General features: G+C 49.4%; 2 protein-coding genes across 2 annotated transcripts in view; one reads left to right on the forward strand and one right to left on the reverse strand.

Annotated features, from left to right (window-relative positions):
* Nucleotides 1-6,152: 6,152 nt before the first annotated feature.
* PRAP1 (proline rich acidic protein 1) lies at nucleotides 6,153-18,706 on the reverse strand. The gene is made up of 5 exons (XM_037905370.2): nucleotides 18,497-18,706; nucleotides 15,606-15,660; nucleotides 9,556-9,614; nucleotides 6,523-6,626; nucleotides 6,153-6,431 (listed from the first exon to the last, which is right to left on the reverse strand). Exons 1-5 carry the CDS (start codon nucleotides 18,502-18,504, stop codon nucleotides 6,238-6,240), a joined length of 420 nt encoding a protein of 139 aa, XP_037761298.1. The 5' UTR covers nucleotides 18,505-18,706; the 3' UTR covers nucleotides 6,153-6,237.
* CALY (calcyon neuron specific vesicular protein) overlaps nucleotides 13,644-27,562 on the forward strand; it is a 65,445-nt gene continuing 51,526 nt past the window's right edge. The window contains exon 1 of the mRNA XM_043550320.1: nucleotides 13,644-13,659. The gene's annotated coding sequence lies outside the window, so the exon portion shown is untranslated. The remainder of the gene's footprint in view (nucleotides 13,660-27,562) is intronic.

Genomic DNA, 27,562 nt, shown 5'->3' on the forward strand with positions numbered 1-27,562 from the left:
TTCATTTTAGCAATACCTGGGTATATTTGATGTAGTTCATCCTTTATTATATCATGTCCTTGCTTTGGAACAATGACCCGTGCTCCTCATAATACACACCTGTCTTGCACACTAAGTTCACTGTGTCATTTATAATAAGGTGTGAGATCCTGAGGCACTTTGGTCTGGGACCATTCCCTAAGCACCACTTTTGTGAATACGGGATCTACACCAGTCCATGATTTTACCTGTAACACTGTCACTGAAGGTGTGTCGAGACAGTCCATTAGTAACGCTGTCTCTTCACTTTTGTCTTTTTCCTTTGTCTCCACTAAAGGCAAATGGCTTAAAGCAACTGCATTTCCCAGCTTCTTCCCAGCTTTGTTTGCAATAGCATATTCATAGGCTCTTAATGTCACTACCCATCTTTGGATTCTGGGTGATGTCATTTGTGGCACAGTCTTTATCTCAAGAATCAATGAGATCAGGGGTTTGGGTTCAGTGTAAATTGTAAACAGACACCCGTACATATATTTGTGAAACTTCTCCACCCCAAAATAACAGCTGATCCTTCTCTCTCTAACTGTGAATCCATATGTTCAGCAGAAGACAGAGTCTGGAATACAAAGCCATCTGGTTTCTCTGGTCCATCCTCCATCCGGTGAGCTAAAATCACTCCAGGAGATGCATCACAAGTCAAAATCAGTTCTTTGTCAGCTTGATAATGGATCAGGACTTCTGAGGACTGCAGAAATTGTTAGAATCCTGAAACACTTGTTCCTGAGCTGATTTCCAATAGCATTTAATCTCATTTTAAAGTAACATATACAGAGGTGTGATGGGGTGGTCTAGGCCCAGAGGCCCCCTGCTGGATGCCTCAGGGTGCCGCCACACCTGTCCCAGAAAAGGAGCAGTGGAAGAGTCCTCCAAGCAGCCTAGAGTAGCTCCAGGGAGCAGCCAATCAGGGCCTAGGAGGGCCATATAAAAAGGAGCTGTGGAGCCAGAGACAGTCAGTTTTTTGCTGGAGCCAGAGGAGTGTAGATGGTGCTACTGGCTGGCCAAAAGGAACTGCAACACCATGGACAGCTCAGTGTGGGCAGGGACTGGGGGAGTGAGGAAGAGCTCCTGGCTGACTGCTGGGCCTGAACATAGAAGAGCCCTGAGGTCAGGATGAAGCTTTGGTGAAGATTGGGGCTGTGTGGAAGTGGCCCAGAGAACTGAAAGCAGTTTAGTTAAAGAGACACAGTGACATGTGACTGCTATTCTTAGGGTCACTGGGCTGGGACTTGGAGTAGTGGGTGGGGAAGTGGCCTACAATTGGAGAGTGATAAGCCTCCAGAAGGGGTTCAGAACTACTTAGTGGCTGAGCTGGGGCCAGAAAAGACCAGAGAGGGTGAAACCATTGCCTCCCAAGAGGAAGCCTTTGGGGTATGGCTCGATACCAGGGCTGGGACTGGTTTAAAGACTGCAGACATACATGACCAGAAGGGTTGCCTGCAAGAGGTGGGTGCCAGAAGGTTACAGGAGGCATTAGAAGTTTTGATAAGTTTGGCAAAAACTTCCTGTAGTAGTTCAGTAAGCCTTCAGCTCTGAAATATTCATAGGTGCTGGGGCATCCCAAATTGCTTTCACTTAATCTCTGACTGGGTGTAGCCCCTGGGCATCCACTTTATAACCCACAAATATCACTTCATGTGCCAGGAGGGAACATTTACCCCTTTTTAGGCACACACCTGCTTCCTTTAGCCTATTGAGCACATCTGCTAGATGTTGTAAGTGTTCTGTGTCTGTGGTAGCTGTGATTAGTATATCATCCAGATATACTGCCACATGTGAAACTCCCTGGTCAATCTATCCATGGTTCTTTAGAAACCAGCAGGGGCTGAGGACACATCAAAAGGTAACTAATTATATTTCAACAGTCCTTTGTGAGGATTTACACAGACGTACTGCTTGGACTCTTCTTCCAGGATGATCTGTTGGTAGGCACATCTCATATCTAATTTTGTGAACAATTGCCCTCCTGCTCAAACTGCAAACAGATCCTCAGTTTTTGGAACTGTTTATTGTTCTAACTGTGAGACTCTAAGTACAATTAACTTACGGTCACAACATAGGCATATGGAGCCATGTGGCTTCAACACTGGTACTACTGGCACAGCCCATTCAACAAACTGCACAGTTTCAATAATGCCAGTTGCCTGTCATCTTTTTAACTCAAATTCAACTTGTTGTTTCATGGCAAAGGGTACAGACCTGGGCTTGAAACTACAAGGTGTGACATTTGGGTTTATGTAGATTTTAGAAGTAGTGCCTTTTAAAGTGCCCAGTTCATCTTTAAATACTTCCTATAGGTATTTAAAACAGTTTCCAGAGCTAGACCATCTTCTGATTTCAAGTGATGCACTTTCTCTTTCCAGTTCAGTCAGCCAACCATCCTTTACTAAGCAAGTTAGGGCTAATGCCTGCAACCACTAGCAAAGGTAGATACCTCTCTTGGTTCTGGTGGCTCAACTTCACCTTGGTGGCTCCCAGCATCTTTACTACTTCTCTAGTGTAGATATTTAATTTTATCCTACATGTCTGCAGTGATGGTGGTTCACTGCCTTTCCACAATGTCTCATATGCTTTTTGGTTCACAATAGTCATACTGCATCCCGTGTCGAGTTCCAATTCTACATTTTTTTCATTTACAATCAACCCAATATGAATGCTTTAGGAATATTTGCTTCCATTTTTTCCATTTGCTTCCATTCCATTTGCTATAGGTAGTATAAGCTACTTCCTCTTCTTTTTTACTACTTTCCTCCTTCGGTATATGGAAGGTACCATGGCTATGAGGCTGTTTTTTATTGTGGTTTTGGGATTCTGCTTTCTTGGGTTGTTTCGACACACTCTTCAAATGTGCTCAGTCAATCTGCAAATGTGACATGTTTCATGTTTAAATCTGAAAGCCATTAGCATGTGTTTGCCTCCACAATGACAAGGCTCTCTGCTAGCTGATTGGATCTGTTTCCCAGGCTGCCTTGCAATTTTGTACATAGTACCATGCCTTTCCTGCATGCTATTTCCATCTCCCCCAGCTCTTGTAGCTTGGGTTCGTAAATCCTGTACATTTTTTATTTGCAGACTCCATAGACTGGGCCAATTTCAGAGCTGTTTCAAATGCTAACTGTAGTTCAGACTGCAATCTCCTTTGCATTTCATCATTAATGCTGCAAATTAATTTCTCTTACCATTTGTGTTAGAGTTGCACCATAATTACAACCTTGAGCGCGCTTCCTCGGTTCTGCCACATATTCTCCTACTGTCTCCCTGGATTTCCTCCAACGATAGTTAAACTAAAATTGTTCTGCTAAATTGCTGGGGGTTGGGCTGAAGCAGATTTACGAGCTCATCAAAAGTTTTAGCTCCAGGCTTTTCAGGGGCTAACAGATTTCTCATTAAACTAAGTCTTGGCCTCTACGCTGCCGGATATAATAGCTCTCGTCTTACCTGTAATATCATTATCAGTGAAAAAACAAGATAATATTTTGCAGTTTTCATCCCACACTGTCACTGTCTTCACTACATCTCACACACACACACACACAGTCTTTACTGTAATAAATCATTGCCAGAATTTCTTGTGAAGCAAGTGATTGGTTCAAGCAGCTGACTTTGAGACCCTGATCCTTTGTATAGCCATGGCAGTCAGAACCGCTATGAATAGGTCAATGCAAAGCCCCATCCCAACTCCCCCCTGCATTGCATGGGGCGTTTGGGTGAGAAATGGCTCTGTCCAGCACTGACTCGTTATGGGTTGTTTGTCGCCAACATTGTCCCAGCCCTGGATCTGGTGCTCGGCCACGGTCTCAGAGGCTCTTGCCGGGTATTCGTTCAGCTGGATCTAGGCAGAGCAATTGTAAACCCAGATGGACCGAACCCCATGTGTGTGTATGTGTTTCTCTCCATTAACAGGTGCAGTGGGTTTAGAAGCACAGGATCCCAGGGAGCCAAAGGCACTAACCTAACCCTCATGCCCCTACACAAGGGCTTGTAGAAAATCTTAGGGGCCCCAACCTGCTATCAGCCCCGTGGCAGCCCATTATGGGGCCTGGCCCCCTCACTCTGAGGTGAGTGAGCAGGAAAGCAGGATCAGAGGGCAAAGGAAGAAACTTTCCCCCAAAGCATCAGTTGGACCAGGCCCATTCTGTTTGGACTCAACCCTGAGGAGCCCTGGGGTGAAGGGGATCTGTTCATCCCAAACCCACCCTGCCAAACCCCTTGGTGCCAGCAGGACCCACAGGCCATAACCCAGCAGGACGGGGCCATTGGGCCAGTAAGAGCCAGCACTGAAAAGAGTCCCATTGGTTCTTGATGGCCCTTTGGCTCACGGGGTGTCATGTGACTTGACCAGAGGTCCCGGTGCCCTGAGGAGAGGGCTAGAGGGTGTGGGAGAGTTAGAATCATAGAATATCAGGCTGGAAGAGACCTCAGGAGGTCATCAAGTCCAACCCCCTGCTCAAAGCAGGACCAATACCAACTAAATCATCCCAGCCAGGGCTTTGTCAAGCCGGGCCTTAAAAACCTCTAAGGATGGAGATTCCACAACCTCCCTAGGTAACCCACTGCAAGGGGGGGAGGGTGAATGTGAGGGATGCACTGTGTAAAGGGGCACACAGTGTGGGGGAAGGGGTGGATGTAGGGCACACAGAATGGAGGGAAGGAGTCTGTGTGGGGTGCACAGTGGGGATGAGGGATGGGTGTGGGATGGAGTGGGACTTGGTGTGGGGTGCACGGTGTGTGGGAGGGTTGGGTGTGGAATGCCCAGTGTGGGTGGGAAGCATGGGTAGGGGTGGGATGGAATGTGTCCCTGTGGTTTGCAGGGCAATGATTCTTTCAGGGACACATGGGGTGCGTCTGCACTGCAACGGTGGGAACCTCCCAGCCTGGGCACACAGGTTCTTGTTAGCTGGGCCTAAGGCAGTGCACCAAAAATAGCCATGTGGCCCTGTGGCTCTGGTGCAGACCTGGGCTAGTTACCTGAGCTCAGACCCAGGGGACAGGGTGGGCTTGAGAGCCCAAGCAGCTGCCTGAGCCACAAAGTCCAAGCTGCTATTTTTAGCTGCTAGCTCAAGAAGAGCTAGCTCAAGCCTCTGTAACCGGGCTCACTCCCCCTGCAGCATAGACATGGCCACGTGCCTGCCTTCCTTCCTGGATTCCCCTCTGGCTGAAGCGTGTGGAGCTGGGCTGGTTCTAGCAGCTGTGCCTGCATTCGCACGAATGCCCTTCCTTTTCCCACCACTCCCTGCCCTGTGAGTGGGTGCACCAGTGGGTGATGAGGTCCCATGCTGGGGAGACAGTGGCCCCCTTTGCCCCACCCCCCAGCTGGAGGAGGCTTATTTATTAAGCAGGAACTAAAGCCTTCCAGCTGAGGTTGGTGTCACTAAGGATATCTCTATGCTGCAATTAGACCCACTCGGCTGGTGCATGCCAGCTGCCTCAGGCTGCGGGGCTGTTTCATTGCAGTGCAGCTGTTTGGGCTCAGGCTGCAGCCCGGGTTTCAGGACCCCCCACCTCGCAGGGTCCCAGCAGCCTATGAGCCCGAGTCAGCTGGTACAGGCCAGCCCGGGTATCTAATTGTAGTGTAGACATGTCCCAGAATCCCCAAGTCTGGGGGAAGCAGAGAGGGGGGCATTCTGCTCCCAGGGGCTGCCAGCTTGCTGGGAGTGCACACTGATTCCAGGACTGCTGCAGTTCCAAGCTTTCAGCTGCCCCGAATCAGCATGTAGACACAGTTCAGCACAAACGAATAACAGCAACAAGCTGCTCTCCAGAAGCAGCTCCCTGCCTAGGGCAGTGCTACCGCAAAGGCCTCTCCTAGCCCCATGCTGGGGTCACAACTGGATCACTGGGGGTGCCTGACACTTCACAGCCATGACACTCAGGGAAGGGCAGATTTCATAATGATGCTTGTCCTGCCAAGAGACCTCAGCCGGCCAACCATCTTCCCGCACCACCCGCCGGTCCCAGCAACTGCCACCAACTGTGATAGCTCAGAGTAGAGCCTGACACAGCCTGAAGCCAGAGCCCTCTTATTAGCCAAGACACAGGGTCTGATAGGACAGGCAGGAGGAGAGGGGCTGGTACATGCCCTCATCCTGGGAAGGAAAGAGCCAAGGGAACATACAGCCAAGGAGACTGGGTAGAGGGGACGCTCAGCACAATCCCCTCTTCCTTTATTACTGGTTGGTAGATGGGATCAAATCTTCTCCCCTAGCCATGGTAGAGATGGTCTCTGTCTTCTTCTGGGCCACTGATGGCTTCAGCATACGGTGCCACTGTCTGCATGGGGCCTTCCTCTTCCAGAGCAGCGTCCGGGGGGTGGTAGATCTGGTCTTGGTCTTCCTCTGGTACCGCTGCAGACTTGGCACCCAGCGGGGCTGGCAGGTCTCCAGCGCTCCTGGGTGCTGCAAATGGAGGAGGCAGAGGGAGCGTTAGATTTCTGGGCATGCTGAGGACGCCAGCGGGAGAAGGAGTGTCATCCCTCAGCTTGCTTACCTCTTCTGCCTTGTGCGTCACTAGACAACAGCCTCATTCCAGGATCAATATCCGCCGTTTGTTCTTCATTCTCAGGTGGCTCAATAGCTCTTATGCCCAGAATACTGAAAAAAAGAAATATTAATAATAATAGCTTGGTCTTATATAGCCCTTTCCAGTTGTGCTTTACAAAGGAGGTCAGCCTCATTGTACAGCTGGGGAAACTGGGGCACAGAGAGGGGAAGTGACTTGCCCAAGGTCACCCAATGCATCAGTGGCAGAGCTCACAATAGAAGCCAAGTCTCCTGACTCCCCGAGTTTTGTAACCCCTCCTCCCCCTCCCCAGTTTCAGCCAGGAAATCCCTAACCACATACATGGAGAAATTTGCCTCATTAGCATTTCAAACATCTTCTTACAGGAACGTTTCACCAAATATCCCCTTAGAAGAGGCCTGGTTCCTTCCCAAGACCTCTACACACTGGTGAGTCCCCACACACATGACCAGAGCAGTACTGCCCTGTTAGGAACATGATCCAGCTCCTACTGGCCGTGTGATATTCCCTCACCCTGTGACTGGACAGGAGTAAAGCTGGGTGCATTATTCATTGTGAACAATATTAGATGCACCAGAATTTACTCTGTTTTGTTTGCATAGTCACGGATTGTAGCATTGGCCTAATATGCTATTTGCTGCATCGCTTGGTTGGTAATTTTCACGGAATTCATTCAATGCTATATTTTTATTCGTAATATGTGATTGGGTACCTAAGTCACATGGCATTGTTCCTGCTCCTTGACTGGCTACTGAAACCTATTAAACAGGAGAATAAAGAGTAGCCAATAAGGAGTGTTAGGCCAAATAACTGTTAGTGCTACAATTGGTGACTATTTCAGGATTCAGAAACATTTCCATGGAAACCCAGTGGTCATCTGAATTCTTGCAACTAAAGAACAAATAAACATGAATAATGCTTGGGAGTAGCAGAGACTTGTGATTTGGATTCATAAATTCATGAACTAGGATTTTCAAGACTCAACCAGCTTAATTATAACCAGGAGAGAATTCAAAAGGCAAAATGATGACCAGAGGATTAATTTTGGGCCAGTACCAGATACACCAGCATGTTCATTCAAGCTGATTGTTCCTGTGATGCTTGTGAAGAACAAAAATGCCACAGGCAAAAATAAACAAACTCTTTTTTCCACATAATAAAATTACAAGTGTTAGCCATCTGTGAGGATGCAAACATCGTGACTGACCCGGAGGCAAATAATGAGATGAAATTCACTAGACTATCATAAATCTTAACAATGACTGATATGGAACCCATGGCTCAGTGGACAAGGGGACTTGTGTCTGTTTAGGCCTTTGGTGAATTTGGCCCAATATCTCTGTTGTTACATATATCCTGATTTCTAAAGGGCACCCCTTTAAAGAGGTCTCTACCCCACCTCTAATTTTGTGCTTGCATCAGATGGCACGTGCAAGTAACAGGATTTAGACCTTTTCCTACCTGCCTGGCAAATACAGAGAGGGAGCGAAACACACAGATACAGACCCTACCCCCCGACTTATGCAATCATTCCATTCCAGAAAGCCTTGAGTAACTCGAATTTTGCATAAGTCGGAAACATATACCTGTACATTACTCAAACATTTCCACAACTCGAAAATCCTATTTCTGGCTTATGGAACTTTTTCTGTAAGTGCGAATTTGTGTAAGTCGGGTCTTGCATAACCCGGGGACCGTCTGCATATATTTATTTTGGCACAGAAGTCAATTAGGAGACAGTTATTTGCATATATGATCTAATTTAATTAATATTGTCCCAAGACTCAATATACTTCTATGCCCCTGTGAAGGGGTAAATAGTTGTGATTTATTGATATCACATGACTGTTTTCAGCCAATCACAACCCAGGGTTTTCTGCTCTTCCAGGGATCCCTATTAAAAAGTATGCCAAATTTTGGAAAACAAGCCTCTGACAACCTCCACAAAATCAATATCATTCTATTAAAATTTCCTGCAAATTTTATTGTGGTTTTTTTTGGAAAACAAAAACACTTTTGGTTTTCATTTTTTTTCTTTTCTAAAACCATTTTCAGTAAAAAATATTACTGAAAAATATTTGGTTTTTCAGAAAAAAAAGGGAAATTTGATTGAAAGTGATATTTTTGCCATGACATTTTCATTTTTGACAAAAGCCATTTTTTTGGTAACGTTACTTTTCAATGAAAAAACTTTGTCATGCTCTAAACAACCCTAACTAACCCCAGATCTTCCACAATTAACAAACAGGCAGGATATGGCCAAATGGAAAGCAGTCATTAACCCCCCATGGCAAGCTTGGCCTCACTCATTTTTGTCTGACTGAGGAAAATCTGGGATTACCCAAGAATTCCCTCCACTACAAGAATCACTGGGTGAGGTTCTCTGATCTCTGTAATGTAGGAGGTCAGGCTAGATAATCATATGATCTCTGAATCCATGAAGAATGTGTCAAATAGATATTCATTCAAAAAAGAAAATGCAGAATTTCTAACGCATTGTAGCAGGGCATGCTCCCTCCTGACTGGGGTTTTTCCAGGCTGCACAGTTCCCAGGCCTCCACAGCTCCTCCTGCTGGGCCCTGAGCACCTTCCTGCCTCCCTAGGTTCTGGACACTTCTGCAGCTTGCAGAGCCAGCCATCCCTTCTCTGGGTGCAGCTTCCAAAGCCTGGATTTTTGCATCACCAGAGGTGGCGAATTGCATTCACTTTCTCAGGCAATCCACGTAACACTGTCTACCCCAAAAGTCCATTCACGTCTGGCCCATTGTTCAGTACAGTTCTCTGCAGTTCATAACATTTCCCAGTGGTCATATCTCATCACCCCCTACAAAGAGGGTTACATTAAATCCCGACCCACAATAAAATGTAACCTTTGCATTTAATACAATGGACCTAAGAGATGCTTAAACTTAATTAGGTAATGTTTTTCAAGGCTATTGCAAGAAATTGCCATATCAGTCACAGTGTCAATGATGATAATATTAACAATAACCATCTTACATTTGCTTCTTAATGTCCTGTTCCAAGGAACCCTCCATTTCTTTGCCTTCTTTCAGAACCTGGAACCAAAGAGCAAGTCAGCAGCAGGGGACCTTCCCCCTTCACTGGACAGCTAATGGCCTCCAATGGACACAGAGACAAGCGAAGCGAACCCGTCCCGCCTCCCCTGCCCTGGCCAGCAGTTTTGGGCTTTGCTGTGAAATAATCCAGTCCTAGGTGGGTCAGCAGCTGTACCCGCACCGCCCCCGTTGCACTGCGGGGGTGACCAATGCACAGAGTGGCGGTGGGACCCGTTCAAGGTTGCACATTCAGCCCGCGACAGATCCCGGAACGAAACGCACCTTCCTCACCTCCCAGCCTGGCGTTCAGCCCGTGCACCCAGACCTGCCCTGGCATTACAGCAGTTCAGCGCCAGGGCTCTCTGCCAGAGGTAGTTCAGGTGGTGGAGACAGCCATATTCCCAGTGGGGAGCTATCCAGAGGGGCCTTGTGTGGCGGAGGGGAACTGCTGGATCTTGTTGTGGGCCAGGAGGGTGGGGGACCAGGAGAACATGGAATAACTGTGACACTGGGTATGTTGGGTTATTTTATGCTAGGGAGTCAGGACAATGGAATATGCACCACTGTATAAGGACCAGACGGGTTGGGGGGGAGTCCCAGTACACCAGCACAGCAGAGGTAACTGGCATGCCTGCCCACCCCATCCCTGCCAGTGGGCAGCGAGTGATGCCCTGTCTCAGGCCAGCAGCGTGCTCCTCTCATGCCAGCAGGCCTAGGGCTCGCAGAAGAGAAATGCTGTCTTCTCACAGCTCAGCCAGTACCCACTCTGCCTCTTGGGCTGGGGAGCCAGGACTCCTTCAGCTCCGATCTGGAAGGATCTGCCTTTGCTGCATGCAGGCCAGGGCGATGCAGACTGCAGTGACCATCATTTCAAACTTGTGCAGGACTTTCATCGGGTCAGAGCAAGGCCTTGGCCAGGTCCTGCCAACACCACAGTCACTAGCAAGGCTCAGCCAGGCCCCGTAGTGGAAGGGGGGACTCTCCAGCTGGCCTTGGCGCTGGCCTGGCGCACCAGGACATTCATCCCCGTAGCAAAGCAAATCTTATGAACCAAGCCAGCATCCTATGCTTGTCCATGGACACAGACTCCAGGTACTTTGCCTCAGCTGTGCTGTGTGAGTGAGAGGAGAGACTGTGTGGGCTGCTACGAAGGCTGGGGCCAGGCAGCAGCTGCGTCTGTCCATGCTGAGGGGAATGATGAGCTGTATAAGGCGGGGGCTCCTCTAGGGTTCAGACGGGCACATGCTAGGGCAGAGCCAGGCCCCACGAGGCCCTGTGAGCAGCCTGTGATGAGCGCTGGTATTAAGTAGAGGGACGGCAGGCAACTGGCACATTACCCTGCTCGCAGCCTGGCCGCAGAGCCTGCAGTCGCTCCACGTTGGTGGTGGATGGCCCTGCTCCCGCTGCCTGCTGCTGGGGTGAGTCGAGGTGAGGAGCTAGCGCTTCCCCTGCATCCTCCCTAGACTGCGGCGCATGAAGCGAGAGGGTCCCAGTGCATTGGCTGCACCCACCATCTCTCTGCGCTCCTCCCCCAGACTCCCGTCCCCTGTCCCCATGACTCACTATCCCAACAAACCCTCTGAACCCCATGACCCCTCCATAGAGCTCCCTTCTCTCTGCGCCCTCCAATGGGCAGCCACCCTATCCCACACCACCCACCTCCTTTCGTGGGGCATGGCAGCTCTGCAGGCTCCTGACTGCTCCTGCTCCAAGTGCATACTCTTCCCCTTTAACTTACCAGCTAGCGGGGCCCGCAGAACACTTGCTGTGGGAAACTGGGCCCAGCAGTAGGGCCGCAGCACGGGGAATGGGGTGGAGGTGATTACTAAAGGGCCCGGAGCCGGGAGGTTTGGGTGGCAGTGGGCATCACAAACCTTTGGACACGTATCTGAGCCAAACCTCCAGCTGTACAGTAGTTAGCCCTCATCCGGCCTCCCATTCTCCTGGAATGGGCACTCATTTTGGAGGGGAGGAACCTGCTTTTGAAGCACTTGTTGCTGAGAGCCAAAATAGCTGGCCATTTGCAAGTCTGATTAAAACTCAACCCCGTGACGAATCCCCCTCCTGATGGGCAGTCTCTTCCTGAGCAGGAGAAGTCATCGGGAAGAGTTTTCTTTCTCCTCGTTTCAATAAGGAAGTAAAGTAGCTAGGGTACAATTTCCAAAAGTGCCTAAGTGCACACATATGACTTGCTATGACACTCCAACTCTAAAGTGCCTTTTGAAAAACAGGACTTGAGGTTCCTAAGTCAGTTAGGTGCTTTTGAAAATTTTCCCCTTGATCTCATCCACAGAGGTTCCTCTCCTGCTTGGCCTCAGGGAACTGTGTCCCCTCCAGAGATTTGCATTATTTTTGGTGTCGTTATTTTCACTGGCGAATGAGACAACTTTCTGGTCTCTGAGCTCATCGGCAGCTCAGCTTTTGTGGGAAAAGAAATGACGCAAAAGTAAAGTTCAAGGCCCTGATCCAGCAAAGGAATGACTCCACCATTGTTCTAACATGATGAACTCCAACCCTTTGATCTCTTCGCCCAGCACTGCCACCTGGGGCCAGAGTTCAGTAGGACCCAAGAGGGACATTTCTGGGCAGAACTGCAAGGACTGGCCAGCCCACATGGGATCTCATGGTAGGTAACGACTGACCACAGAGGACACCGCTCCAAAAATCTGTGTCTGCTGAATGCGTTTCCTCTTGCCTTGAGAGCCCATCGTGGCTCAAGGTCTCACTCATAAACACCACTGTGCTGTGCAAATAACTGTCAGGGGTTTGGTGGGAGATGGAAAGCTCTTAAGGGAGATGGGAAGCGCTCTCTTACTGTCTAGAATAGTCTAGGTATACTTAATCCTGCCTCAGCATAGCGGAGTGGACTAGGTGACCTCTTGAGGTCCTTTCCAGCCCTAGATTTTTATGATTCCACTAGGAAGGTGCCTTGCATTCCTAGCTTGCTAGGGAACTCAGGTTCACCCTACACAGGGAAAATTCCTGTGTCTTTTGGTCTCTCTTTGTGGTCTCCTCTCTGCCCATTGAACCGCTGGCTGCAAAGCCAGGAGTTTTCTGTAGTGCAGTCTGTGTGGGGAGTGCATAAAACCTAAGTGGTACTGTGTCCCAGATAATGGATGGACTTGATTCTGTGCACTCCTAAAACCTTAAAGAACAGGCACCTAATGGGCTTAGAAATGGTGGTATTAATTCTAGTGCTTGACTGATGCTGTTGGTTTTGTTTTTCTCAATCAGCCCACCTCACTGCTTTGCTGAGCTGCTATCGCCTCTGTGAGTGGCGAGGAGATGCTTGCCCTGAATATTCCAGTGTCGTGGAGACAGGCTCATGTGTATGGGCACGATTTCACTATCTCCCATTGTAGAAACATGACCCATTATTACTGGGCTCCATGTCTGTGGGACTGTCACGAGTTTGCTCTGCACCACACAGTTACACTGGTAGGTGTTTGCTGTTTGTAGGGGTTATGGCCATTTGGTGGGGCAGGGTCAGTGCAGCCTGTTGCTGAGCAGACTCACGCTGTGTTGCATTTCAGAGCCACACTTTCAGCTACCACAGCTATCTCTGCATCTCATACTGGAGGACTCAGCCGTCCGGCTAGCAAACAATGCCATTTGTGACATGGGGACTGTAATGTCACACTGGAAACCAGTTTCTAACCAACTTTGATACTGGTATAAGAATGAGGAGGAATATTTTTGTTTAATTTGTAAGTAAGGGTGTGATGGGGTGGACTAGGCCCAGAGGCCCCCTGCTGGAGGCCTTAGGATCCTGCCATACCCATCCCAGAAAAGGAGGAGTAGAGGAGTCTTCCAGGCAGCCTAGAGTGGCTGTAGGGGAAGAAGCCAATCAGAGCCCAAAAAGGCCATATAAAAAGGAGCTGCAGTGTAGTGCACAGGCAGTTCCTTGCTGGAGCTAGTGGAGTGTAGGTGGTATTCCTGGCTGGTCAAAGGGAACTGCAGTACCAGAGACAGCTCAGTGCTGGCAGGGACTGGGGAAGAAGATCTCCTGGCTAGATGCTGGGCCTGAACACATAAGAGTCCTGAGGTAAGGGAGAAGCATTGATGAAGGCTTGGGCTGTGGGGAAGTGGCCCAGGAAACTGAGAGCAGTTTGTTAAAAGGATGTGGTGGCATTTGGCTGCTATTCTTAGGGCCCCTGGGCTGGGACCCCATAGGCCACTGGGGAAGTGTCCTATAATTAGACAGCAAAAAATCCCCAGGAGGGGATCTGAACTGGATCCAGAAGGGGCCAGAGAGGGTGAAATCATTTCCTCCAGGGAGGAAGCCCTGGGGGTAAGGTCTGATACCAGAGCTGGGACTGTTTAAAGATGACAGACACACCCAACCAGAAGGGGTGCTTGCTATTACACAGGGTCCAAGGTCAGTGTCTCTCTGGGCCAAGTTCACTGATGGCTCAAGTAACACATGAGGCATGATTCTCATTTGCACTGAGGCCCCTTATGCTGCTCTGGCTGTGTAATGGGGCCTTTCAGTAGGTGTATGTCACCTTTATGTGCACTGTAAGGCCCAGGAAAGGGGCTTCAGTGTAAATGAGAATCTGGCCCATTGAATGTTAGTGAAGGGAGCGGGGAAGGTGTGTTGCCCATACATTCAGTGGGTGAGCAAGAGGCAAGGACCAGGAAAAGCAGCAACCAGCGGGCTGTTATCCAGCAGCCATCCCACCCACCTTCCCTGGCTTGGGGAATTCCCCTACTCTCTGCTCCCCAGGGAGCTTAGGTGGCTATGGGGAGCTGTGGATCCTCCATCTGTCCTGGGCAGTGAGCCCTGGGGGGCAGGGACTCCTCTTGGGCACTCCAGGGCTCCCCACAGTAGCCTGGGCTCCTCTTACCACTGCCCAGCTCTGGCCTGGCTGTGGGTGGGGCATCAGGGGGAAGAGGAGGAGTGGGGTGGGGCCATGGAGGTGGGTGGAGCTCCTGTATGTGTCCCATTTTCACATTTTGAAAAGGTGGGCACCCTTTCCTCGTGTCTATTCTGAACCGAACCAAAGGCCAAGCTCTGCCTGAACTCTGCTGCACTTGGAATCCAGATCTGGAGTCATAATTTGCACCTGGGACTCCCCTTCGTTTCCTCAAAAGAACCCAAGCAGCTGGCCCTCTGGGGAGTGAGGCTCATAGCTGCTTTGATGGGCTGGAGCAGAGCTGGTAAACTTACAAGTGAAGTCAGCCAGAAGGGTTTTGCCCACATGCTCAGGGTCTAACTGATCACCATATTTAGCACGGGGAAGGAATTTCCCCCAGGTTAGATTGGCAGAGACCCTGCAGGGTTTTCACCTTCCTCTGCAGCATGGGTCACCTGCTGGTTTGCACTAGAGTAAATGTTGCCTTTAAATCAAGACTTCAGTAACTCAGCCAGAGGTTAGGAGCCTACTACAGGAGTGGGTGGGTGAGGTTCTCTGCCCTGCAATGTGCAGGAGGTCAGAGAAGATGATGATGATGGTCCCTTCTGGCCTGACTCTCTATGAGAGTAAGAGCTAAGGTCGTTCTGCTTCTAACGGCTGCCTTGAGCCCTGCTCTGCAAGACAGTGCAGGCAGGGGCCCTGTGACTCTCTGCACTCTCACACATGCTTGGCAATTCAGAGTGACAGAGGTGTTAAGGAGAGAATAAAGCATTCATCGGTGCACTGCTTGCACAACATGCTTCGGCAGAAATATTTGAGCTGAACAACAAATGCACTGCAGCTACCAGCATTGGCTGTGGGGCAGTCAGGGATAACCAAGGTTGCCTTCTCACATGAACCAGGGGATGTATCAGTCCAGGATCCTACTAGGGTTTGGCACAGCGGATGTTACTATATCCGCGACGTTACCCTGAGTCAGCAGGATGGAGAAGGAATTGCAGATCCTCCTGAGTTATTGTGTGGGCTTGAAGGGAAGTTCCTGCAAAGTGGTGCCCTAGCCTATTGCAAGCACATGGTGGGGCTGTGATCACGGTGCGCAACAGACCGAACTGAGAGGAGTCTGGTGCAGACCTACCTGGGATGTGCTGTCGACTCGCAGAAGAACAGCCAAGCCGATGCCAATGAGGAGCCTGGAAGGATTCCCGGAAGGGGAAGGTTAATTTTGGCAAAACAAATCCGTTGGTGCTGCATGGCTGTATCTGTGTCTGCTCCATTGGCTTCCACTAAACAGGTTCAGAAGTTCTAGGGCTATCGCTGTTTCTAGCAGAGTTTCCCCAGGATGGCTGACACCAGTAATATCAACTCTCCATGTGTCTGGGGAGACGGCCTCTCACTGACAGGTTGCTATATGAGCAACTCCACAGTGAAGGTTGTACTGAGTTTCCACTTTAAACCAGGGCTGACCCTTTGTGTGTGTGTGGTCTGGAAGGGAAGATGGACTCTAAATAACTTTGACATAACTCGAGTAAGTAGTTGGTGGTGAGTTGCTATTCCTCTGAAATGGGCCCTTTGGGAAACCTGTCCTGATGTCAGCCCACTTTTGTGTCACGCTAGCTAAAAAAGCATATAGCCAGGCCCCCCTCCTCCCCATAGACTGAGAACTGCTCAGACATGGGGTGTTCACCCTGGGGGAGCAGTTTATGGAGAGCACCATGGGGAAGCTGTTTAGGAGGACAACCCAGGGACAGAAGATTAGGGGGCGCACCCTGGGGCAGAATGACAGGAATGCTGTAGAAAAATGTCTGATCATGTCATTAAAGATTCTCATAATGAATATGCATGAGGAGGCAGAATTAAGGTTGCATAAAGAAAGGCAGCCTTCATTCTGGCATCTCCTAGCTTTTCAGAGCCTGGCTTTGCAGCCTTAATTCTTTACACATAGGTTTTTTTGTGAGTAGTAACCTCGAGAGCCTTGCCTGCCAGGGCTGGAGAGTGCAAGGTGGAGTCAGGTGTTCACCATGTGACAGCATGGCCCAGGCCCGTATCTGTTTACAGCCTTACGTTGGTGCGGAACGGAAGTCCCCTAATGCAGTCCGATCAGAGTACAGCCCCGTTCCCGGTGGAACTGACAGGGCAAGAGAGATTGGCAGGCTGGCCTAAGTTAACTGTGATGTCCCCTCACACATACACTGCCCACTGTTACTAGAAATGGATGAACCCCACTCCCCTACCCTGTATGGCAGGAGCTTAGCAGTGGCACCTGAAGGTACAACAGTGTAAAATTGTGGCTGCTGCCCCCAGGGAGGTGGGGTCAGAGGTGCAGGGCGGAGGCTGGCTGCCCTATGCGATACCACTAACCACATGGCTGGCAAGCGCTCACACTAAGGCGCTAGGTCTTCCAGCAGCTTGGCAGAGGGAGAGTCCGGCCCTGAGCTAAGCTCCGTGCCGTGGGAAGTGGCAGTGTTCCTAATGAGAGCTTTCTCTCTGAAAGAGGGGAGGGGAGCCTTTGCCATGGGCGTGGCTGCGTGTGGGCTCACACTGCCCTTTGTAACTGCAGACGCAATGGGATGCCAGTCACCCGATCAAAGTGCTAAAGCAGCTGGCTGGGTAAGGGTGGAGGCATGCCCATAGCTCAGGTACGCAGCTCCTGTCTCTGCTGTAGGAATGGCTGCAGGGCCCTGCCAATGGCTGCATAGCCTGGCTGTCAGACAGGGATGTTGGATGGCAAATAGCACTTGCCAGGACCTTGCCATTGGTTGCCTTGCAGATTTGGGGACACATCTGGCCAGATGCTAATGACCCTCACCACTGTTAGGGAGATGGGCCCAAGCAGCAAAGTACCCCCAGGTCAGGGCCCCTCTCCAATTACCACCAGGGCACCTGCCTGTACATACGTCATCAGGGCAGGCGGGCCGTGCTGTCCCCGGCTGGGGCTGGGTGTCGGGGGGGGGACAGAGAGGCACATTCCCACTGAGCCTGGCCCCAGATGCTGCATGGGACCGAGCCCCCAGCAATAGACTGTCAGTCTCCAGGATACCAGGCGCCAGATATCGGCCGGTAACTAATTGCTGCTCAGCTGTCAGCATCAGCTCATCCTATCTCCCCACCACAGACTGAGGACCCCCTGCTCCTGGGTGGGAAGATCAGGTGCATGGAGTCTGGTGTGAGTGGTCTTGGCTCCCTGGGCTGAGCCCCCTCCCCTCACAGAAGAGCCAAGCCCCCTGAAGGAGCAACTTCCCTGTCCCAGCATGGGTCTGGTGTCACAGACCCAGAGAGGTTAGGACCAGAAGGGCCCATTCTCATCATCCTGTGTGAGCTCCTGCAAGATAGGGGCTGGCTGCAGGGTTCACGGGGTGGGCTCGTGCGAAGACTGCTGTCACCCAGGCCCGGTACCACCTTGTTGTGGAACCTGGCTCTAAGCAGGGCTAGAGGCAAGGCAGATGTGGGGCTGGGAGGCCCCGGATTAAGTCAAATGGTGCTGGGGGGGAAGGCACCGAATTAATGTGGGGCTGGGAGTGCCTGGGCTGGCTGCTGGGCAGGTGTGGGGCTAAGGGAAGGCACAGCTGGACTCAGGGACACCGTGACACCATCCACAGGGCTGTACCCCACGGGCTGTCAGTCGATCTCAGGCAAGGGGCCGAGATCGCATCCTGTGGTGCGCAGGGGGGACTGGCGATGCTGTGACCATCACTTACACTGGGGCGGAGGGGGCTGCATCAACAAGCAGGAAACTCCAACCCCCTGATTTCATCATTAAGAAATAAATCTGATTTTGGGGGTCTGGCTTGTGATTTCTGAGTGCTTGGGGCTGGGGCTTCTATGGCCATGAGGGAATTATGGCTAATGGGTCCGAGGCGCCCCAGACCCCGAGCCCAACGCGCTGCCCAGCCCTGTGTGCTAGAGAGACATCACACCTGCTGTTCCCCGTGGCCAATACAAGAACCCATTCACCAACCCACTGGTGGCCGTTCTCCAGCTGCTGTGCTCCAAACCAGCGCCACCCAGTAAGGAAGGGAAGGGTCTTACCAGGCCATGTCTGTTTTCCCTGCAGCAGCAAAGAGAGAGAACTCCGGTGGCTGGGTCGGATGTGCAGCGGCCACTTGCTGCTTCCTGCCTTTTACGGCGCTGAGGGCTATGCAGACTGTCCAAAGTCCAGGAGCTGATTACAGGCCCTGATCTGCAAGTGCTGAGCTCCCTTCGCTCCCAGGAAGGGCAGGTGGGCTGGAGGTGCAGAAGCCTCTTCGCAGGCACATAGCTCTGTGCAGGATCCGGCCTACTACCCTTTGCCCCTTGGGCTGCGCTCTGCACAGGGGCCTATTCTGATCCCCGTGGATATTCTCCCTGCCCTGTCTTCCCCACACCCTGAGCAGCTGCTCACCCCTTCCCTCACAGCAACTCCTTTGCAGAGTCAGCAATGCAGCTGGAAGGAGCCCAAGACACATCTCCCAGCAGGCTTGCCGTGGCTGGCTTGCAAGGAGGCCGCTGCCTCTGCAGAAAGCCCCGGTGGAAATGGAAGGGCCCACTCCGACTGTCAGACCAGCCCGTGCACAGGGTGCACCTGCCCAGGCACAGCTCCCGCTCAGAAAACAGGACACTGGCCTGGGGATCTGCTGCGTGGCTCTAGGAGCAGAGCTGGGCCTGGGCACCTGGTTGTGTGTGAAGATGGGAGGGAGAGGCAGTTTTGCTGCCACTAATTATTCCAAAGTTAATTTGCATCTGTGCATGAAGAGCAATTTTCTCATCTTACAAGAAGTGAGGTGTAGATTTTTCTGGCATTGCACACACTGCAGGGCAGGATGGGGTGCTGGTTTGAAAGGGGCAATGGTCACATTGTCATGGAATAATCTGATCCAGGGGCAGGAGCTGGGGATCGAGATATGGGGGATAGAAGATGGGAGAGGAAAGGGAGCAGAAGCTGTGGAAAAGGAGAAGGGAGGGGCAGGCGCCAAGGAGCAGAGACAAGGCAACCAATTAGACATCAAGAGAGGGAATGATGGACAATCACAGCAAGTGACTAGCCAGCTGTGACTGTTAGTCTGGTAATCATCCATCTGAGCTGAATGAACAGACTGCCAGCAAATAGGCCTGGCTAGCACATGATCTGGGACCCCCAGGCTAGACAGACTCCTTCAGGTAGTTTGCTCATTTGCCAGCTCCTCTCGAGGGGCACAGGCGGAACCAAAGCAGGCAGGTTTAGCTTGTTGTCAGCCATGCAGAGACGGGACTGCTCAGCACCAGGAATGAGCCCTAGTTCAGGATCTGAGGCTGAGATGAACAACGTCTCTGCTTTTGTGGCCTGCCTTGCTGCGCGTCGCACATGTTGCGCTGGGCGTTCAATGACCGCGCCATTTGATGGCTCTGTGCTGGCTTCCTACACAGAGAGCAACGCTGATTGTCAATAACGTTGCCCAGCCAGGATTCCATCTTTCTAGTTACAAGATGCCCCTATGAATATTTTATGAGCTACGCTAACCAAAGGGGATAGAGGCATTAACTTGAAAGCTTGAGAACTTGATCAAAGAATATAATATGCCTGTGACCGTACTTCAAACACGGCTTAACCCCAGGGTAGCTGCTCATAAATATGTGCAAAGAAATCCCAGTTCCTGTTTACTGCACATTTCAATATTTATATTTAGCTGCTAACAGCCGTAACGTTTGCGGATTTAAAAATACGATAAGACTTTGTATTCTGGAGAGATGAATGACTGTAATAGAGTTGCAGTTATGAAATGCTCTTGGTATTTTTATATATTCTGGAGTCACCATAAGTAGCTCCATAGTTAAGGTTGAAATGAGATTTGCACTTAAAGCAGGAGATAAATGTCTTTATTTTGTGCAACAAATACGGTGTATTTCCCCCAAATTCACAGCACATAATCGGAGAGTAAGGACTACATTTTCTAAGGCTACTCAAGTGACTCTGTTAATTAGTTTCTGAGTAAAACTTAAATAAAAAGGGCCCTTTAAGACTTATTTTTGTGATTTTTAACAGTTCCTAAAGAGGCAAAAATTCACCATCATCATGAACCGCCAGGCCAGGATCCTACAAAGATCTATGAACATAGTTAATTTTACACTCTGTGATAGTCCCACTGATTTCAATAGGACAACCCATGGGGTGAAGTCCTGCCCCACTGAAGTCGGTGACGAAACTCCCATGGTTTGTGGAGTATAAAGTTACGCACATGCATAAGTCTTTGCAGGGGCAGAACCACAGTCATTGCTGGCACAAGCCATAAGTTTCCTTTCAAGAAAACGGGCTGTGATTAAAGCTGGTTGGAAAACAACATTTGTAATGAAAAATGTTGAAATTTCACATTTATTTCCATTCCACTGGGTAGGAAACCAAGCTGGTTTTTGTTTTTTCAAAAGTTGTAGTGAATTTTTTAAAATAAAATATTTATTGAAATAACACAAACAACGTGGAGTCCGGTGGCACCTTAAAGACCAGCAGATTTATTTAGGCATAAGCTTTTGTGGGTAAAACCCCCCACTTCTTCAGATGTATGGAGTGAAAATTGCAGATACAGGCATAAATATCATATTAATTATCAGATGTTTATGCCTGTATCTGCAATTTTCACTCCATGCATCTGAAGAAGTGGGACTTTTTACCCATGAAAGCTTATGCCCAAATAAATCTGTTGGTCTTTAAGGTGCCACTGGACTCCTCATTGTTTTTGTGGGTACAAACGAACATGGCTACCCCTCTGATTATTCAAATAACGTTGTTTACAGGAAAAATGTGGCTTTCAATAAACAAGACATGTCAATAACCACGTAGAGAATGTTTTTACACAAAAATTTCAATAAAAATATAATGAAAAATTAATTTTTTTTTTAAAAAGGCCTCTTTCAGGTGGATAATTCCCAATAGTCTAATTGTAACCAAGCCAATCTATTAATGATTCTTGTATGCGGTTGTTGTGATTATAATCAGGGCCAGGTCAATAGTTCAGGTCATTCTTAAGCCATGTCATTGCTTGTGATATCAGATGTCACTCAGCCAAACCTCGCAGTTCTTCTCCCGTTACTTTACATGCTCCCCCCTTCTCTCGCTTGTATGCTACAGGGTGTGTGGGAAGGAGAGGCCCCGGGACAAGCCAAAGGATGCAAAGATCCAAATGGAAGATGTCTGGCCTCATCTAAGAGGCACAGGACAACAGCCCTCTCTGCAATCACTTTAACATCTGCTACGCTTTCATGGCATTGCAATTTGATGAAGTGAGCTGTAGCTCACAAAAGCTTATGCTCAAATAAATTGGTTAGTCTCTAAGGTGCCACAAGTACTCCTTTTCTTTTTGCGAATACAGACTAACACGGCTGCTACTCTGAAACCAATGTAATGATGATTTCACAGTGCAAACAGAACCAGACATCATGGGTTAAACATTTATATGCCCAATGGCATAATGTGTAAAATGTGGAGCATCTAAAATGTGAAAAAAATCTGACCTTTACGAATCTGCAGATCACTCCTCCCTCCCCCTGTGTAGAGCCAGAGGCCAACTGAAAACCAGCCACAGCAACCACCAGCTTTATCTGGCCCAAAGTCACAGCAGACCGCTCTGTGCCTCAGTACACCCTCCATTGTCTTGCCTTGGCCAGTAACATTTCCAGTGCTCCTTTCACTACTCTTTAGTCCCTCTAAGGGCACAGCTTTTCCCCCCTCCTTTTTAACAAATTTGCCCTCTCTGTGGCTCAGCTACTGCATGCAGTGTCCATGCTTATGGTTCCTGCAGACTGGGAGCATCTGGATCTGACTCTGTTTGGATAAGGACAAAAAATGGATGGAACAGAATGGAATGATCCCATTTCAATTTCAAAGGCTGGCTAGCAACCCCCGTCCTTAGCTACCTGAGGCCTGTCAGGTAGTTTACTCATGGCACCTCTTTATTTTAGAGTGTACATTTGTTTGTCTTTATCATTAACTTTACCCAGCGTCCTTCCAATTAGAACATTGTATTAATTAACCCTTGCGCATGTGGAAGCTGTACACTACAATGACGTGGAACTTTCCAGTCTGAAATTCATAATGACCGAATGAATACCAGGCTGCTGTTTCAACTCCAACATTTCATTTTAGAAATGGTCAATTTTCAATGTCTGAAATAACATCAAGCTTCCATGCAGCGAACACTCCCACTGCCTGACCTCTCACATCACAACGTCCACTGCCCCACATGGCTAATGGGAGATTGGTGTCCTGCTGGGCTACGGTCTCATGGTCAGCTTCCAGTGCACGATTGCATCCAAACCTGACATGCCCCTCCCCCCCCCCCCCAGTTCAGCCTGCTGCCTAGAGCTGAAGCCCCAGCTTACACGTGGTGCTGATCCAGACGCAGGTGTTTGTCCTTTCGTTGCTTTCTCATCATATCACCCAGGATGTTACTTTCTATTCTGGTTTCTAGTCACGTCGCTTTCGGCACGACTGGCGGGAGCTCCGATATTACAGTGCTGAGCACGTTACAAGAAGAGAATGGAGACAAGACAAGCCTGTGATAAATGGAGCATGTAGTTTTGTGAATGAACATACTGAATTTAGTTCAGATCTGGAAAGTTTCCCAAATTTGTCCCAAAAGTTCATTTTTTGTTGTTGTTGCTGTTCTCCTGTTTCAAACAGAATTGAGGAAGCAGGTGCAATATCACGTGAGCTGGGCAACCAATTGTACGACAGCAATCTAAATGAGGGATACTCAGTGTGACCTGTTTGCAAACGGTTACTGTCTGGTGACAGGTTTCAGTGTGGTAGCCATGTTAGTCTGTATCAGCAAAAAGAACAGGAGGACTTGTGGCACTTTAGAGACTAACAAATTTATCTGGGCATAAGCTTTTGTGGGCTAAAACCCACTTCATCAGATGCATGCGGTGGAGAATACAGTAGGAAGATATATATTTCTTAGAGAACATGAAAAAATGGTGTTGCCATCTTCCTGGGGAATCCTCACAAATGATCAAGCTGGTTGCAGAAACCAGGGCTGTCTCCTGAGCCATTTGGAGCCCAAGAAAGAGACTCCTGTCAGGTGGGTTATTTTTTGAAAGTTGTATTGGGATCAGCTCCATTTCCATGCTTCCTTTGCCTGTGGTTTGCCTATGTGTTGTGCTGTGATTGTGGGGTTCACCGTCCATGTCTAGAGCTTTTGGGAGCCATTCTGTGGTAGAGGAAAGAAGAGGTGTCCAAAGAAATTCAGTGGGTGTTGGGTACTTACCCCTCAACCTCCTAACAGTTCCGGATGTCTCGGGACTCCCCCCAGCCCCTCTGTCCCAGCTGAAGTAGAACATTTCCTGCACTCCGGCCTGGATTAACCAATCCGCACTCAGCACACTTGCACAGGGCCCAATTTTCAGGGGGCCTGCGACGGCCAGATTGGGTGGGAGGTGGTGTGATGGTCCAATCCTGAGTGGTGCTGCGACCCCATGGGTCAGGTCACAATGCCACTCACTGAGATTTGGCCTGGCAGCCCTTCCATGTGGGGCAGGTGATGGGAGCAAGTGGAGCCACTGGGTGGCAGGGATCGGGAGGAGCCGCCCTGACCCAGGATGGAGCAGAGCACTGAGCCGTGGGGTGGGGAGGGGGAGGAAGATCCCAGGGCAGTGAGTGAGGGGCTACAGGGTGAGGGGTTGGAGGCTATGGGGTGAGTTTCAGGAGCTCTGGAAGGAATGGGAGATGTTGGGTGGTGGTGGAGTGAATTGTGGGGGCTGTGAGGGAATGGAGGGTGTTAGGGGCTGTCGGGTGAGTTGTGGGGACTGGGAGGAATGGGGGATGTTGGGGGCTGTGAGAAGAAATGGGGGTGTTGTGGGGGAATGGGAGGTGTTGGGGGCTGTGGGGAGATGGGGCTGTGGGGTGAGTTGTGGGGGAATGGGGGATGTTGTGGGTGGTGGGGTGAGTTGTGGAGGCTGTGCGGAGGAATGGGGGATGTTGGGGGGTGGTAGGGTTGGGGGCTGAGATGTTTGTCAGTGATGGAGACAGATGAAAAATACTGCTTTCATTATTTTGAATGTGTTATTGTTATAGGCATTATACCAACCCTTCCCCAGAAGCATAATTACTGTATTGATGGTTTTTACTCTGTCCCGCTTTAGCCACTTGCAAAGCTGGGAGATGTGATTCCCTTAGGCACCCTTTAAATTCCCAGCCTTAGATATCAGTTAGCCAGTTCTTAATCCATTTAAAGTGTGCTATGTTAATTTTATATCCTTCCAGTTTATTAATCAATATGTTGTATGGTACCAAAGCCAACGTCTTACGGAAGTCTATTACATCAACATTCTTACCTTTATCAATCAAACCTGTAATCTCATTTAAAAAAAAAAGATATCAAGGTAGTTTGACAGGATCTGTTTTCCATAAATCCATGTCAATTTGCATTAATTACTTTATCCTCTTTTAATTCTTTATTAATAGAGTCCTGTATCAGCCACTCCATTATCTTGCCTAGGATCGATGTCATGCTGACAGACCTATAATTATCTGGGCCTTTCCATTTACCCGTTTTAAAAATTGGCACAATATTAGCTTTCTCACAGTCTTCTGGAATTTCCCCAGTGCTCCAAGACTTATTGAAAATCAGCACTAACAGTCCAGAGAGCTCATCAGCCAGCTCTGTTAAAACTCTTGCATGCAAGTTATGTGGACCTGCTGATATAAAAATGTCTAACTTCAGTAGATTCTGCTAACATCTTCCATCAATACTACTGTAATGGAAAGAGTGTTATCACCATGTGATGAAGCTATATCATGCTTTTTCCCCAAATTCAGAGCAGAAATATTTACTAAACACTTCTGCCTTTTTTGCATTATAATTGATAATTCTACCATTTCCATCTAGTAAAGGACTAATACCATTATCAGGATTCATTTTGTTCCTAATATATTTTTAAAACTCCTTATTGTCCTTAACTCTCCTGGCCATAGATTTCTCCTTGTGTCCCTTTGCTTTCCTTATCAACTTTCAACAGTTCCTAACTTCTGATTTATATTTGTTATTATCAACTTCTCCTTTCCTCCCTTTGTTATATTTTACAGCCACCTTCACTTCCACTCTAACCCAGGTCATTTTTTTTAAAACCAGCATGTCCTTCTTCCTCAGTTGTAAGACTGTGGCTTTTTGAGCATAGGAAGATGTTCTTAAATGATTCCCAATGATCATTTACATTTTTCTGGTTAAATTCTTCCTCCTAGCTGATTTGGTTCAATTATTTTCAGCTTTGTGAAACTGGCCCCATTAAAGCACCAAGTACATATATTACTGGTCTGGACTTTATTCTGCTTGCACATCATAACTGTGATCAAGGCATGCTCACTTGTATCTAAGCTCCCTTTAATTTTTGTTCTGTTATCAGTTCCTTTATCTGTTAGGATAAAGTATAAGAAACAATTTCCCTGTGTTGGCTGCAACACTTTTTGAATTAGGAAATTATCCTCTATAACAGAGGTGGGCAAACTATGGCCCGCAGGCCATATCCGGCCTGCAGGCCATATCCAGCCCGCGGGACCCTCTTGCCTGGGCCCTGAGCTCCTGGCCTGGGAGGCTGACCCCCAGACCCTCCCCCACTGTCCCTCTTCCCCTGCCTCCTCAGCGCACCGCGTTGCCGGCACAACGCTCTGGGCAGCCAGGCAGCGCAGTTGCAGAGCCGCGGCCTGACCTGGTGCTCTGGGCAGTGCGGCTGTAGTGCCGCCACCCACCGGTGCTCCAGGCAGCACGGTAAGGGGGCAGGGAGCAGGGGGGGTTGGATAGAGGGCAGGGGAGTTGGGGGTGGTGGTCAGGGGGTGGGGTGTGGATAGGGGGAGGGGCGGTCAGAGGGCGGGGAACAGGGGGGTTGGATGGGGCAGGGATCCTGGGGGGCAAGTCAGGAATGAGAGGAGGGGTTGGATGGGGCGGCGGGGGGCAGTCAGGGGTGGGGCTTCCTGGGGCAGTCAGGGAGCAGGGTGCGGTGGATGGAGTAGGAGTTCCGGGGGGGGTGCGTCAGAGGATGGGGGCCGGTGTTGTATGGGGCAGGAGTCCTGGGGGAGCCATCAGGGGGCGAGAAGCGGGGGCAGGGGGTGTCAGATAGGAGGTGGGGGGCGGGCCATGAATGGCTGTTTGGGGAAGCACAGCCTCCCCTAACCGGCCCGCCATACAGTTTTGGAAACCCGATGTGACCCTCAGACCAAAAAAGTTTGCCCACCCCTGCTCTATAATGTTTAGAAATTCCAAGGATGTTTTAGTACTGGGAGCACAAGACTCCAGCCTACATCACTCAAATTGAAGCCCCCTGTGATCACCCAGCTTTGTTTCCTACACATTATAAATAGACACACAAGGAGGCGGTCATCCTGTTTCCTAGTGTGATTTGGTGGCCTGTAGCAGAAACCAACTAGCACTCCATCTTGAGGTATACCTGCTAGGACATAGAAGGAAATTATCTTGAATGCATATGGATCAGAGTTATTAGTGACTCAGAAACAGGTAATGCCATTTTTGACATGGAGTGCCACCCTCCCCCCTCACTTTTTGCCACTTGATCCTTCCTAAATAGGTTATAACCATTGATTTTAACATTCCAATGGTGCAAATTGTCCCACCAGCTTTCAATAATAGCAACTAGAGTGAACTGAAGTGCATGAATGAGCAATTCCAATTCCTCTGATTTGTTACTCAAGCTCCAAGCATTGGTGTATAGGCAAGTCAATATTCTGACTCAGTTTGTTCTGACTGTCTTTGTTTATAGTGTGACAGTTCTCGGGGTGCCCAGGACTATGAGTCACTTTGTTACCCCCTTGCCTCTAGCGAGACTTGCTTGTGTTTAACTGGGTGTCAGTTCCCTGACCTCATCAGCATGTGTGCCACCCAAACACTCTCCTCTGGGCAATGCCAGCCCTTACTATGCTTTGCGGGTTAACGATCGGTGCACCCCTTTAAACATTCTCCAGTAACATCCAGCCTCTACTCCATTGAATACTCAGAGAAATACCAGGCCAGCCGTTCCCCAGGGACTAGTGTGCACCCCAGCTTGTATGAGTCACTCAGGACCAGCTCCTTGTATAACATCGCAGTGCTGAGATAGATTTATAGTGAAGACAGCCCTAAGTTTATTATGAAACATTTG

The sequence above is a fragment of the Chelonia mydas genome, chromosome 7 (assembly GCF_015237465.2).
Source record: "Chelonia mydas isolate rCheMyd1 chromosome 7, rCheMyd1.pri.v2, whole genome shotgun sequence".
Classification (NCBI taxonomy): domain Eukaryota; kingdom Metazoa; phylum Chordata; order Testudines; family Cheloniidae; genus Chelonia; species Chelonia mydas.

Excerpts from the sequence above, each read along its gene's own strand:
- PRAP1 (XM_037905370.2), bottom strand. Across the intron at positions 9,615-15,605 it reads GAGTCGACAGCACATCCCAG|GTTCTGAAAGAAGGCAAAGA; the intron begins GTAGGTCTGCAC and ends CTTTGGTTCCAG. Across the intron at positions 6,432-6,522 it reads TGACGCACAAGGCAGAAGAG|CACCCAGGAGCGCTGGAGAC; the intron begins GTAAGCAAGCTG and ends CTCCATTTGCAG.